This window comes from Mustela erminea, chromosome 6 (assembly GCF_009829155.1).
Source record: "Mustela erminea isolate mMusErm1 chromosome 6, mMusErm1.Pri, whole genome shotgun sequence".
Taxonomy (NCBI): Eukaryota; Metazoa; Chordata; class Mammalia; order Carnivora; family Mustelidae; genus Mustela; species Mustela erminea.
The window spans coordinates 99,439,867-99,454,490 of NC_045619.1; the positions used below are offsets into that span (position 1 = coordinate 99,439,867).

The window sequence follows — 14,624 nt, forward strand, 5'->3', positions numbered from 1 at the left end:
TAACTATAATTTCTAAACAAACTCAATCAAACTATGTAATGTTATCAACTGACTTCTTTTTCCTTTTTTTTTTTTTTAGTCAAAGAAGAGATTAATGGCTCTGTCTTTTGGAGAGGCAAAGAGCCCAGAAATTTGAGTGAATCCTCTCTCAGGTGAGATTTTGTTTGGAGTATGTTTTTAACTTGGTGACCAAAAGTTATCTTATACTTCATTTTGCTCATTTTAATGTTTTTTCTCTACTAATGGTTTTGGACTGAATTTTGTTTATTTCATATATACAATAATGAAGAAGATATTTTGGGAGTTCTTCTAAATTCAAATCCATTTAGTTTAAATAGTGAAATGTAGTATTTCTCATATCAATGGAATATATAAATTTCACAATGTAACTAAATAACTGATTAAAGTTAAATTTAAAAAAAAAATTTACTGAGCTTTTGTACTGTATAGGGCACTATGTTAGGCCCTGTAAACAAACAAACAAACAAAAAAAGATGAGTAAGGCATAGTTCCTGTCCTTGGGAAGCTGATTCTAACTAGAATATGTGACATTTGCCCAAACATAGACAATACAGAATACACATGCTAAGTGTCATCAGTGAGTTTGAGAGAACTGCCAAAGAGTTTTGAAGAGGGGAAAGGTTATATTCAGTTTTGGGGGGGAAGTCAAGATGTCAGAGTGACCGTTGAAGAAAAAAGAGTGCACGTGGAGATGGAGATTTGCAGCTGGAAGAGATAATAAAATCTAAGAGGCAGGAAAAAAAATGGAGCATATATCAGGAAAGGGAAGCAGTCCGCAGTGATGTAGAAATACAACAGAGGGGCGCCTGGCTGGTTCCATCAGCAAAGCATGCAACTCTGGATTTCAGTTGTGAGTTCAAGCCCATTTTGGGCACTGAGCTTACATAAAATAAAATAAAATAAAATGTAAAAAATAAATAAATAAAAATAGAACATGAATAACACATGTATAAGGTTAAAAAGCAAAACTAGGCCCATACTTGAGAGAGTCTTAAAGTCCAGGTCAAGACTTTGTATGTCCTTTCTTAGGCTGTAAGGAAACTATTGACAAAATAACTAGTTGTGCTTCAGATGAACTGAAGCAAGGAGAAACCAGATTGGTGGGAAGTAATGACAATCTGCATTGGTCTAGTGGTAAAGGGAGTAAAGACAAAGGGATGATGGTGCGCCTGGGTGGCTCAGTGGGTTAAGACTCTGCCTTCAGCGCAGGCCATGATCCCAGGGTCCTGGGATCGAGTCCCGCATCGGGCTCCCTGCTCAGTGGTAAGTCTGCTCCTTCCCCCTGCTCATGCACTTTCTCTCTCAAATAAAGAAAGAAAGATATCTTTAAAAAACAACAACAACAACAACAGGGGCACCTGGGTGGCTCAGTGGGTTAAGCCTCTGCCTTCGGCTCAGGTCATGATCAGGGTCTTGGGATCAAGCCCCACATCAGGCTCTCTACTCAGCGGGGAGCCTGCTTCCCCCTCTCCCTCTGCCTGCCTCTCTGCCTACTTGGGGTCGATCTCTCTCTGTAAACAAACAAATAAATATTTTTAAAAAAAAGAAAAAGAAAAAGGGATGGACGGAGAGATATTTCAGACGCAAACTCTGCAAGACTGGCAACTGAACATGAGAGAGATGGGAGAGAAACCACTGTAGTTTCAAGCTGGGGTTACTGCAAGGGGTTGCCTTTCAGAGAAATAAGGATGGCAGGAGGGGTGCAAACCCAAGGCTGGTTTAGACAGGTTAAGACTGAGGTCCTAGGGCGCCTGGGTGGCTCAGTTTAGTTGAGCCTCTGCCTTTGGCTCAGGTCATGATCTCAGGGTCCTGGTGTCGAAGCCCACATCGGGCTCCTTGCTGAGTGGGGAGCCTGTTTCTCCCCTGCCTGCCATTCCCCCTGCTTGTGCTTGCTCTCTCCCTTTCTCTCTTAACAAAACAAAACAAAACAAAAACTGAGGTATTAGTAGGCCTCAGCTGGTGCGGTTCAGTTCATTGAGCAATTGACCTTTCAGTCTGGTAGGCAGGAGAGAAGTCTGGGTGTAAACTCAAAAAGGAGTTTCCTGGGGTTCCCGACTGGCTCAGTCAGTAGAACATGCAGCTCTTGATCTTGGGGTCATGACTTCAAGCCCCAGGTGGGACATAGAGGTTATTTTAAAGAAAAAAAAAATGTAAAAATCAGTAAATTAGGGTTGCCTGGGTGGCTCAGCCGGTTAAGCATCTGCCTTCAGCTCAGGTCATGGTCTCAGGCTCCTGGGATTGAGTCCTGCATTGGGCTCCCTGCTCAGCCAGAGCCTGCTTCTCCCTCTCCCTCTGCTGCTCCCCCTGCTTGTGGGCTCTCTCTCTGTCAAATAAATAAATAAAATCTTAAAAAAAAAAACCCTAAAAAATTAAAAAAAAAAAAAAAGATCTGTGTGTTCCTGTCAGTGTTCACAAGGGTTCAGAGGTTCTGATTATAATTGCAGCTGTAACATCAGGAAACTTAACTGGCTAAAACCGGATTCAGCAGTAAGTGTTCTATTTTGCATTGCAAACTGTAGTTCAGAAAGCTGAGACCCCTTTGCAATGTTGGGAATGGGGGAGGGACCACCAACCTGCACCACTGAATTCCCTCACCAGGTTTTCTCAGCAGGGTGCTACTGGCATTCTGTGTGGGACCACTTACTGTCATGAAACAACTCCCGCCCATTGTGGGACCACAGCGTCCCTGGCTCTTCTCCACGAAATGCCTGTAACACTCCCCATTTTATTAGGCAATGAAAAACCCACCAGCACACATTTCCACAGAACCGCCCCTGCTAATTCCATCTGTCAACACAAGTTTCCTTGCATTCCCCGGCCCGGTGCTCTCTCCCCTCTCTCTGCAATCCTCTCTCACCTTTCCTAGTAGTGTCCTTGCTCTCCCTATGAAAGTCTGTACTTCAGTTCTTAGGAACACCACAGTGTGATTAACGTAATAATATGAATTTAAAACTGTTCCCGCTTCAGTGGGATTTCCATTTTAATAGGAAACCAAGCCAGAAGCTCAAGGAAAGAAGCTCTTAGTAGAATTTTGTCTTGTTGAGGTAAAACTGACACACAGCAGGGGCGTCTGGGTGGCTCGGTCGGTGAAGCATCTGCCTTAGGCTCAGGTCATGATCCCAGGATCCTCCATCAAGCCCCACATTGGGCTTCTTGTTCAGCAGGGACCCTGCCCCTCCCTCTTCTTCTGCCCATCCCTGTGTTCTCTCTCTTTCTCAAATAAATAAAATCTTAAAAAACAAAACAAAAACCGACACACAGTAAACTGCAATAAAACGTACAGTTTGATACATTTTCTCCGATGTGTACCCCCACAAAAGCATGACCATTATCAACATCTCTCCCTCCCTGCATTATGTCCTGGAAATTTTTTTAAGGCAGTAAGCTGGGGCAGTTGCTAGGTCTCATCTTGTTTGTTTCCCACCTCTCGGAGATGACTGTCTTACGTAGTCCAACATCCAGTGTCTTAAAAGATGTTTTTATTTTTTTATGTACGTTTTCCCAGTTTTTGTTTTTTCCAGGTGAGAGTACATATTTAGTCCTTATTACTCCATCCTGGCCTGAAACAGAAAAAACAAAACAAAACAAATTAGTAGAAATTTAATCTCTGCACTAGTATATATGGAGGAGGATCTGGATTGGTTTCAAATCCTTCCTGGAGCCAGTGATAGTTCCAGAATTTTCATAAAAGATATTCCATAAAAGAGGGCAGCAAAGGTGGGGTAGTGGTGATTAGGAAACTCTTTTTCCCTTGTATGCATTTCTTTCTTTCCTTTCTTTCTTCCTTCCTTTCTTTCTTTCTTTCTTTCTTTCTTTCTTTCTTTTTTTAAGATTTTTTAATTTATTTGACAGAGAGCACCAGTAGGCAGAGAAGAAGGCAGAGAGAGAGAGAGAGAGAGGAAAGCAGGCTCCCCGCCGAGGCAGAGAGCCCAAACTGGGACTCGATCCCAGGACCCTGGGATCATGACCTGAGCCGAAGGCAGCAGCTTAACCTACTGGGCCACCCAGACACCCGGTATATGCATTTATTTTTGGTGGCTTGCTAAGGGTGGGAAACTACTGAAGACCTGATGGAATGAGGGGCAGAAAGCTAGCCCACTCTCCCCGTAGCCTCTGCCTTTGGGAGCCTGCTGTTTGAGGCCAATTCAATTCACCAGCTCTAGTTCTAGACTACCATAATGAGGACCCTGTGACGCGCAGAAGGACCCCAACTATGCCTATACATAGGACAGCTATTCTGCCTTTTACAAGACGACAGAACCATACATTTTTGGGAAACTTTCTCAACAAAGTTAAATATCCCAAACAAGGTTAGTAAGAGTTAGTTAGTTACTCTGTTCAAGAGCAGAGTTCATTTCACCAAGCCGTTGGATTGTCTACAGGGCCTGAACCTGCTTGTCAGGAAGCCAAAATCTGGGGCACTCATTGTTGCTTCCTAAAGAGTCATTCCTGCTTTGAGATGAGTACACAGGCTTGGCCATGTGAGGATGTGAGGAGACATCCTCACATGGCCATGTGTGTTTTGGGAATAAAGTTCAACTGGAATAACACCACAAATGCAGACGTTTCTCAAGTCTGGCCTCGTGCCAAAATCTCTCAAGGGTTCATAAAGTTCAGAATTCTGGGCTTCAGACTACTGAATCCTAAGCTTTGGGGCTGTGACTCAACAGTCGTTGTTTTGGGTAGCTCCCTAGATGTTACTATTAGCTAGCTACCAAGGTTCAGGAAATCCTGGGTTAAGTAGTCAATCGACTCCCGGATTATTGAGATTCCTGAGTTCTACACCATAATATATCTATAATCCATCAACTGTTCTCTGTTTTCACAGTCCTCCAGGGTAAGCAACTGTCCTCTCTCACCTGGGTTTGCTTCACTCTTGGTCTCTGCTGTGGTTGGAATGTTTTGTGTCCCTCCCAAATTCCTATACTGAAATCCGAACCCCCAAAGGTGACAGTAATGGGAGGTGAGCCTTTGAGTGGTGCTTTAATCTTGAGGGTGGAGGCCTCATGATATGCAGTTAGTGCTCTTCGAGAAAAGGCTCCAAAGAGCTGACTAGCTCCTTCCATGGTGAAAAGGCACAGCAGGAAGGAACCGACTGGGAACCAGGAAGAGGGTCCTCACCATAAGGCAAACATACCAAGCACCCCGATCTTGGACTTTACAGCCTCCCAAACTGGGAGCAATAATTTTCTGGTTTTTTTTTTAATAAGCCACCCAGTCTGTGGCCAGACAGCTTTGATAACAGTGCAAACAAGCTACCATCCTGCCTCTCCTGAATCCCTTACTCACCTTAAAGCCAAAGTGATGGGCATTTTCCAAATGACCCACCCCCCTTTTTGTTTTGCTTAAAACCTTTCAGCAGTATCCCATTGCCCCCAAAATAAAACTTTTTACACATCAAGACAACCCTGCAAGACCTGGTCTTTGCTCCTGTCTCCAGCTTCATCTCCAGTCCTTTTACCCCGCGCTCACCACACAGGCTGGGGCACCTCGCCCTTCTTCCACCGCGGGGCCTTTCCACTCCCTTTCTCCTCTTAACACTGCTTTTCACATGGCTCACTCTTTCTCATCCTTCAGGTCTTAGCCTGAATGCCCACATCTCAGACAGGTCTTGTCTGATCACCTGTCTGAAGCATTCGACCCTCCAACAGATGCACACAGGTGCTCTCAGACTGCTCTGTTTATGTCATAGCCCCGTCATAAATGTCACATAGAGTTGTGTCGATAGCTTAATTCCTGTTTCCCACTAGAATGTAAGCCTCGTGAAAGCAGGGACCTGGACATTCTTGCACACGGATATATTTCGAGCACTTGGCCTAGTACCTGGCACATCATAGCTGGTTCATATTTGTTGAATGACTCATCATGTTCTTTACAACCTAGCCTGGCTTGTATTATACAGGCTTGGAGAAGCATGATTTTATCTAAATCCATGAAATAATAAAGCATGTCTTAAAGGCGTTGATGCATTCCATTGTTGCCCTAAGTGCTGTGTCTTCTTAGTTCTGGGAGGAAGGGTCTCTGTTGTGTGTTGTCACAAGACACCAAGTAAATTGCCAACATGGCCTTCGTAACTAGAAGTAGTGAGGGAAAGGCGATCCCACTAACAGCCATCCGCATGTCTCAGAGTCGATATCCTTCATTTCACGTTTTGGCATATTGATGTCCCAGCTTTTCTAGACCACTCTCATACTCTCCTTGTTTTCTTCCAATTTAGAAAAATAAAAGAGGTTTCTAATTAATGTTTGCAGTAGTTGTTTTAGGTTATCATTGAGGTCAGAACTGTTAGAAGTAGCAAATATCCAGCTTAGGTTAAAAGGGGAATTTACTGGAATGACTGGGACCACTCAGGTAATTCAACACTCATTCAACAGACATATAGGGGAATAGACATAAATACAGACACAAATGTAGATCTACCTACCTACCTGTTTAATCTGGCACACTTTAATTGCTGGGCTTTGTGTTCAATTTTAGATGTTCAATCGTGGGGGAAATCAGCAAAGGATAGAAGCTAAACAATAGAATGCAGGAATGGAAAGAATGAGGCATAGCGGAAGCTGGAGACTTGAATGCGCATAGGACTTTGTACCCTCTGATGTTGGTAGATCAGCCTCATTTTGTCTCAGGGACTACCATATCATTCATGGGGCAACAAACAAAGTAACCACCTGTCTTAAATTCACATTATAGCTCCCACCACCAGACAAAGGCTACCTCACACACTTTCTTGCATCGAATTTTAAAATCTTGGGAGGGTCTCTGATGCCCTAGCTTGAAAAATATCCACTCCAGCCAAGAGGTCAGAGACGTTTTAAAAACACGGCAGCTTCTGGGTGTTCAGGAGTAGTTTCCAAATCAAGGGGATGAGGGGGAGCTAGGTCTACTCTCCATCCCACAGCTTTCTAACGCGATCATCTCCATAATTAAGCACATGAGTCAACAGCGTAAACAAAAGGCAGGCTAGGATAGAAAACAGTAATTAGAAGTCTAAAGAATGTTATCATATGCAGAGCTTTGAAACACCTCTGAGGTGTAAAGTTTTAGGCCTAATTATGAGAAGCTGCAGGTCATAAGAAGGATGCAGTTATCTTGGGACATCAGACTTACATAAGTATGATTCCTTTTCAGGGTAATTGTAAACAACAGGTCTTTTAACACCTGAGGGATGGAAAACAGACTAGTGATCTCTGATGATGAGACTCAGTATTTAGGTTTCTCTAGCTTTAATGTACCTCTTCACCAGTGGATGGCTCCAGGTTCTCATATGCATTTTACAGGAGAAAACCCAACTAGATTATTTCAAGTAGAAATAAAGTATTGTGACCTACTTAAAAGTTCCCTAGAGCTGCAGGGGGAAAAAAAAAGACTGCCTACTGCTTATGAGTGCAAAGAAACAGACAGACAGGCTGAGGTCAATAGAACGCTGTTACAGCGTCGGTGCAGAGGAAGATTTATATAAATTTAATTGAGTTCACCTTGAATAATCCAGGAGGAAAAGAAATAGCAACAATGCCTCAGTCTCAGACCAGGTCTTGTCAGGCCCATACCCAGGAGAGTGGATTCTGATCTGAGTCTACATCGATGTGTATAGTCTCTACTGATATTTGGCTAGTGAAAATTTAAAAGTAGATTTTCTAAGCATCGTGCATGGCAGGGGAAGGATATGAGCTTTTGGAGACACTGATCTGTTTAATAAATGGAAGTAGGGCTGACAGTCCTAATGGAATGAGAATGTGCTATGGTTAATGGTGCACCATTAGCAAACTAGAAGGAGGGGGAGAAACCAAGAACGTGAACCTTATTCTCTAAGGAGCTGCACGTCTTGACAGGAAATAGAAAAGGGGAGCTGTGCTCTCTCTCTCCACGTAGTACGTAAGCATGAAGGCTCTGCAGTCACACTGACTGACTCTGAAGCCAGACTGCCTTGGGCTTAACCTCCCTGCACTTTACTCTTCAGGAAGAGGCTAAAGCTCACGACAGCTCCTTTCTCAGAGGGGCGATATGTGAGGGCGCGATCATGCACGTGTACTTACACTACATGTGACACTTAGTCCTTATTAAAAGTTAATTTTTCTGTTATTGCTGATTATCAGTAAGTCAGCCACTGAGCAATCATTTATTTGGCATCTTCAGAATTCCCTATCAAGCCTTGGAAATGGAATAATTTTCCCCTTTTCTATTCTAATAACATTACCGTATTTAAACAATAAAAATGCTGTTGTGCAATAATTTGGCACAAGTTACCATCTGTACTAATTTTCTTTTTTTAATATCAATTTTCTAAGAATTTCTTCCAAAATAGGTTGCTATTGTTCTCTTAGAAGACCAGTCCTGTGTTTATGTAAATATACCATATGTGTAAGTACAGGGACCTGGAACGTTTAGAAGCTCAAGGGACAGGATTCAAGGCCTCTAAAAACTATTTTTATAATACGTCTTTACATCTTCGTCATTCTGAAAACATGACACAGCTATCTTCTTGTGTACATAACTTGCTCATAGTTTATCATTATTAGTATCCTTTGCTCAGTTACATTTATAAAAATATAAAAATACATTTACTGAGCATCGGGGTAGAATCAATATGGGTTCTTCTCCCACATCACTCTCTTCCTCTTCCCTCCCTCTTTCCCCCGTTCATGGACCTGTCTGAAAATTCCCATGGGGTCAATACTCAGAAGTGCTTCGCTCATTCTATCTATGAATCTGCTTGTTGGTTTTAGACATTATCTTCTGCCATTTTGTCAGCTATCTCTTAGCTTTGTGTCGTATCTTTTACTGAACAGAATTTTAATTTTGATGTAATAAAATTAATTAAGGTTTTGATTCTGGTCAAGATGGAGTAAGTGTACTTCAGCCCATCTCTCCCCCTGAATCGAAGTATAAATCTTGAATAGAATACATACAGCAGTTGACTGCCTTTAATTTAAAAAAAAAATTTCTCCTTAGTACTTAAACAGGATTCAGAGTTAAAAGCAGCTATAGATTTTTCTGTAAAATATATTTTATCTGAGTCACATGTATTTTGACATGTACTGCCATTCAGTTCTTAGTATCTCTGAGTTTCCTTTGTTATTTTCAGCAAGTTGATTATGATGTGTCTGGTGAGTAATTCTTTGAGTTTATCTTTTGTGGATTCACTGAGTTTCTTGAATCTGTAAGTTTATGTCTTTTGCCACATTTGGAGACTTTTTGGCCATGACTCCTCGAATATTTTTTTCTGCACCATGCTTTTCCTCCTTTCTTTCTGGGACTCTGAAGACATGAATTTTAGACCTTTCATATTGCCTGACAGTCACCCGAAATTCTGTTCCTGTTTTTCTTCAATCTTTACTCTCTGTTATTCAGATCAGATAACATCTATTCATCTATCTTCAAAATCAACCCTTTCTCTGTCATTTCTATACTGTTTACTGAGCCCATTCAGTGAATTTTTTTAAAGATTTTATTTATTTATTTGTGAGACAGAGGGAGAGTACAAGCAGTGAGGGCAGCAGGCAGAGGGAAAAGCTCCCTGTTGAGCAAGGAGCCCAATGTGGGACCCCATCCTAGGACCCTAGGATCATGAGCTGAGCTTCAGCTCAGATGCTTAACCATCAGATGCAGATGCTTAACCAACTGGGCCAGCCAGGCATCTCTTCATAGGGGAATTTTTTATTCAAGAAATCTTGAGATCTAGGTCTGTGTAGGACTTCTTATAGAAGAATCATTGTTCTCTGTTGTTCTTGTTTCTTATTTTTAGCATATTAATCTGACCATCTATTTCAATGTGATAGGTTTCTAACTGTGAAAACTAAACTCTCCATTTCATATTCTTTCAACTTCTTTCTTATCCTTTTCAAGAATTTCTTAAATCAAATACCCATCTTTTCTAATTTACCACTTTTATTTCTTCATAGAGTATCAATATGCTAGCATGTGTGTACTTCCTATTCTTAGCTGAACTTGAGACTAACAGATTTTTGTGAAGCTGTTCCATTTTGCCTGTTGCTTTTTGGACTGTGACCCAACATTTTCATTCTCGAGGAGTTTATCTGTCTTTGATGCAGAGGGAAAAAGGGGGAAAAAAGTGATTTGTGCATACTTTTGATTTTGTAGTTCTCTTTCCTACTTCTCTCATCTCTTCCTTTAATGTGGCTGGGCTCTCCCTGGAGATACACAGTCAGCACATTAGGAAAACTCTTGATGTTTAGCAACTTAGCTCTATAAATATGAAGCTAACATGTGTGCAAATTCAAGGCTCTAGAACTCTTGCTTAGTAACAAACTACTCTTTAATCAGACTAGTAAATATGGGCATTACTCAATTTCAAATGAAGAATACAGTTTAGTTGTATGAGTTGGCTTGCTTAACTGGTGAAGCTATAATTTCCATGGTAGTTTCATTTATGCTGCCAAAAATGTAATCCTTTTTAGAAATCCTTTTTATCTCTCCAGAATAATAGATCTTTCACATAACCGAATAAGTAACAGTCACTTCAAATGAGATTTTCTGTAACCCCCTGAAACCATTTTTGCTGGGCTTTTAAATGAAACATAGATTGTGCCTAAAATGAACATTTTAACATAATTTTATAACATTTTGTAGCACAATCTACATACTGGTTATTTAACGCTCTTCAATTTCCATAGAGAAAATTTTAGAATATATTATCTGAAGGAATAAAGAAAAACTATCTCTTTAAAAAGAGGACTGGAGTACGTATCATCCACTTCTGAGCTGGACATATTCATTTACCTGAAAATCCTTACTGTGAGCATCTTATATTCTTAGACACTTGGATAATACTGTTACATAATACTGTTGCATAATACTAGAATCCTATGGAAAAACAGCGTAAGGTGAGATAATTACTGAGCAGCATTCGGAGGTGGTGGATTAAATAGGGATTTGTTCAGTTGTGTGTTTAAAATCTGGCCATGCCATGTGCTGATCCACAGGGCAAGAAGGATGCAGGAAGGAGGCTATTGCTCATGCTCTTAAACAGATTGCATGCTGGGACTACAAAGCCAGTGTGCATATCCTTAAGCCTGAGGGTTCGGCAAGGGGTGGCTGTTTAAGGGGATGGAATTTGGATGAACAAACTGAGGTGGCTACTTTATAGGTGTGTGTGTGTACACACATGCACGCGTGTGTGTGTGCACATGCACCTGCAATACTGGGGGCAGAGCGAGCTGAGGGCTGAAACTCAACACAGTTCATAAAACTGTATAGAGAATGAATGGATTTTGTATATGCTTAAAATTAATTTAAGGACTAAGAAAAACAAAGTGGCTTTCCACTTTCAAGAAGGTTCCAATCTTCTAAGAGGACAACATATTTTACTCTAAAATGATAAACCAGTAATCCAAGGCAATATAGGATAGTATCAATAGCTAGCACCTACAGAGTGCTTCCAGTGTTACAAACACATTGCATATATTTCCTTATTTAATCTTCACAAAAGCTTTTTGAGATTGGTGCTATTATTGGTTCCTGTTTTAAAATCAGAGATTGAAGCAAACTGAGGTCAATCACAGTCACAAAACCACTGAGTGGCAGAGCCAGGATTGGACCTTGGATGTCATCATGACCCTACAACTTCTTAGCCTCTCCCACTTGCTTCCTCATGTAGCAGACTTAGAGAAATGGTCATGGCAAGGTGGAGAGCAAGGAAAATGAGGGTAGAACACAGGACTGATTCTGAAAAATGTGCTGATGCTTTTGGAATGACACTGGAAAATCAGAGGACTATTAGCAAGACACGAATTCAAGAAAACACCATTTTTTTAAAAAATCTCACTTCCTAACTCCATATGAGTAGTTTTTTCTTTACAGGATCTATTTGAAATGCACCATGAAAGAAGAGTCAGGTTTCAAAAGCAGAATAAAAAGTGCTTTCAGGAAAAAAAAAAGTGTTTTTATTGTAAATCCTGGGGTTCTGTGAAGGATAGGCACCATCCTTTAGATATAGAAAGTGCTTTAAATGACATTGGGTACAGTTTTATTTCTGAAAGCAGGAAAGTATAATGAAGAATTTTACTATACCTCCAACCAGGTCAGTAGGTAAGCAACTGAAATTAAATCACTTCCTTCTCTTAATAAGTCTTGTTTTTATTGGAAAACATTTATTTACCTTCAGAGTCTTAAATTGCTGCAGTTGGGCTGCTGGGTTCTCTTTGTTCCTTACTGTTAAATTGTAAATATTATGTTTAACATTAAATTCTACCTGACAGGTACCACCAAGAGAGCAGAACACCATCCAAGGACTCTATATTTTGTCCTTCAGACCTCAAGGAGCTGTCTTCTCATGGCCAAAGTGCCCTTCGACCCTTACCGACCCCCTCCAGGAGGAGCTGTCAGTCCACATCAGCCCCTGGAAAGGCTGTCAGCGTGCCATCTTGCACAACCAACACAAAAGAACCCAAGGGACTTCCAGATCACAAAGGTTCTCTAAGTGAAATCCCTTTCAAGTGCAATGGGAAAGGAAATGAGTTTCACTTAGGAAATTCCTTCCTGGCCTCCCCTTTACAGAACAACCCAAACCTAGAGAAAAAGGCATCGGAACTTCATTTGTACATTATTTCCACAACCTCATCAATATTTCTGCACTTAAAAAGTTCATGGAACAATTATATTATAGTAAGTGTGCTCATAAGTTAACTTTGGCAGGAGTAGTGTTTTTTGTTTGTTTGTTTGTTTTTAAAGATTTATTTATTTATTTTAGAGAGAGAGTGTGTAAGCAAGAGGGATGGTGGGGTGGGAGGCAGAAGGAAAGAGAGAATTCAGAATAGGCTCCCCACTCAGCTTGGAGGCTGTCCTCAGTAAGATCCCCTATAACCTCAACCAAAACTAGTAAGAGTGGCCACTTAATCAATTGTGCCTGCCAGGCACCCCTGGCTCAAGTATTTTTAAAGCAAACATGCCTTTCCTGCTTCCCAAAATGTCCATTTTGGAAATTTACCCTTGGAATTTAATAATATGAAAGATAAACACACTGGACAATTACGGATTTGACTGTATTCAGGCTAGCGCAAGAAGGACAATGCTCATTAATGAGGAGTGTCTTAAAGAAAAGGGAGATGGACCAGGGGTTTTACAGAGGTGGGTTGATAAGGGTCTCCTGGGAATCCTGGAGAAGGTCTTGAAATATTTGTGAGCAGGGTGGTCTTTTTCAGTTGGCTGGGGTGACTTCTCAGCCATTTCTGCTTTCAGAGAACATCGAGCCCACAAAAAGTTCAACACTGTCAGTGTGTCTCTGTATTTTTTTTTAATTTTATTCATTTATTTGACAGAGAGAGATCGCAAGTAGGCAGAGAGAGAGGGAGGGAAACAGGCTCCCCGCTGAGCAGAGAGCCGGATGCGGGGCTCAATCCCAGGGCCCTTAAATTATGACCTGAGCTGAAGGCAGAGGCGTAAGCCACTGAGCCACCCAGACGCCCTGTCTCTGTATTTCTTAGCTGCACTATTGAAAAAGTAGGTTAATGGGAGCCACTGTTACAGGACCAGGCAATTTTATAGAGATTATCTAGTCTAAGTACCTTATTTTATAAATGAGGAAACTGAATATTTTAGGTGACTCACTCAAGGTTATAGAGTGGGTTTAATGAGAGTCAGAACTCTTATTTAGGGACCTTTTTCTTATATAACAGGATCAGTTTTAAAATAAGTAATTTATTACACCTGAATAATATGATCCTTTTCAATTATCTTCAAAGATACATAATTTTTATCATTGATCTGCCAACATAATAATATTAAGGAAATACAAAAGGCTCTTTTCCTTCAGAAGAAGCTAGGGAAGCAGGAGGTTTTATGAATGACTAAAAACTGAAAGATTTCAAGGCAAATCTTAAGTTTTTTCTCATAGTTCAGAATGTTTCATGTTTAAATGTCAAATATTCAAAATTCCTCCTTAAATTTTTATTTTTAAAGCTTTAATTTATTTTTTATTATATATATACATTTATTTATTTATTTATTTATTTATTTATTTATTTGATTATTTGACAGAGAGGCAGACAGTGAGAAAAGGAACACAAGCAGGGGGCATAGGAGAGGGAGAAACAGGCTTCCCGCCGAGCAGGGAACCTGATGCAGGGCTCAGTCCCAGGACCCTGGATCACGACCTGAGCTGAAGGCAGACGCTTAATGACTGAGGCACCCCTATTATTATTATTAGTTTTTAAGATTTTGCTTATTTATTTGACAGAGAGACAGAGACCACAAGTAAGCAGAGCAGCAGGGAGAGGGAGAGGCAGGCTCTCCACTGAGCAGGGAGCCCAGTGCGGAACTGGATCCCAGGACCCTGGGATCATGACCTGAGCTGAAGGGATGCTCAACTGACTGAGCCACTCAGGTGCCCCTAAAGATTTTATTTTTAAGTAAACTCCACACCCAACGTGAAGCTTAAATTTACAACCCCAAGATCAAGAGCCACATGTTTTACCAACTGAGCCAGCCAGGCGCTCCTAAATTTTTAAACAGTGCTTTTCAAATTAAGAATGTAAACAAATCACAGATAGAGGGGAAACCCTGGCCTATTGAAAGGAGGCCACATATGTTCTAATAGGAAAACCAAAACTTAATCTATCTAAATACTTCAAAATGACTGTTTATGT

The 14,624-nt window shown here is 40.9% G+C and overlaps 1 protein-coding gene and 1 long non-coding RNA gene across 5 annotated transcripts in view; one reads left to right on the forward strand and one right to left on the reverse strand.

The window, feature by feature from the left end:
• C6H12orf56 (chromosome 6 C12orf56 homolog) overlaps window positions 1-14,624 on the forward strand; it is a 109,490-nt gene that overhangs the window by 49,885 nt on the left and 44,981 nt on the right. For all 4 annotated transcript variants that reach the window (XM_032348861.1, XM_032348862.1, XM_032348864.1 and 1 more), the window contains exons 3-4: window positions 80-152; window positions 12,240-12,645. In XM_032348861.1, coding sequence (XP_032204752.1) covers window positions 80-152; window positions 12,240-12,645 — 479 coding nt within the window. The remainder of the gene's footprint in view (window positions 1-79; window positions 153-12,239; window positions 12,646-14,624) is intronic.
• The window catches only part of LOC116594024, an 84,600-nt gene continuing 73,172 nt past the window's right edge, over window positions 3,197-14,624 (reverse strand). The window contains exon 3 of the long non-coding RNA XR_004287038.1: window positions 3,197-3,581. This is a non-coding gene — a long non-coding RNA (uncharacterized LOC116594024). The remainder of the gene's footprint in view (window positions 3,582-14,624) is intronic.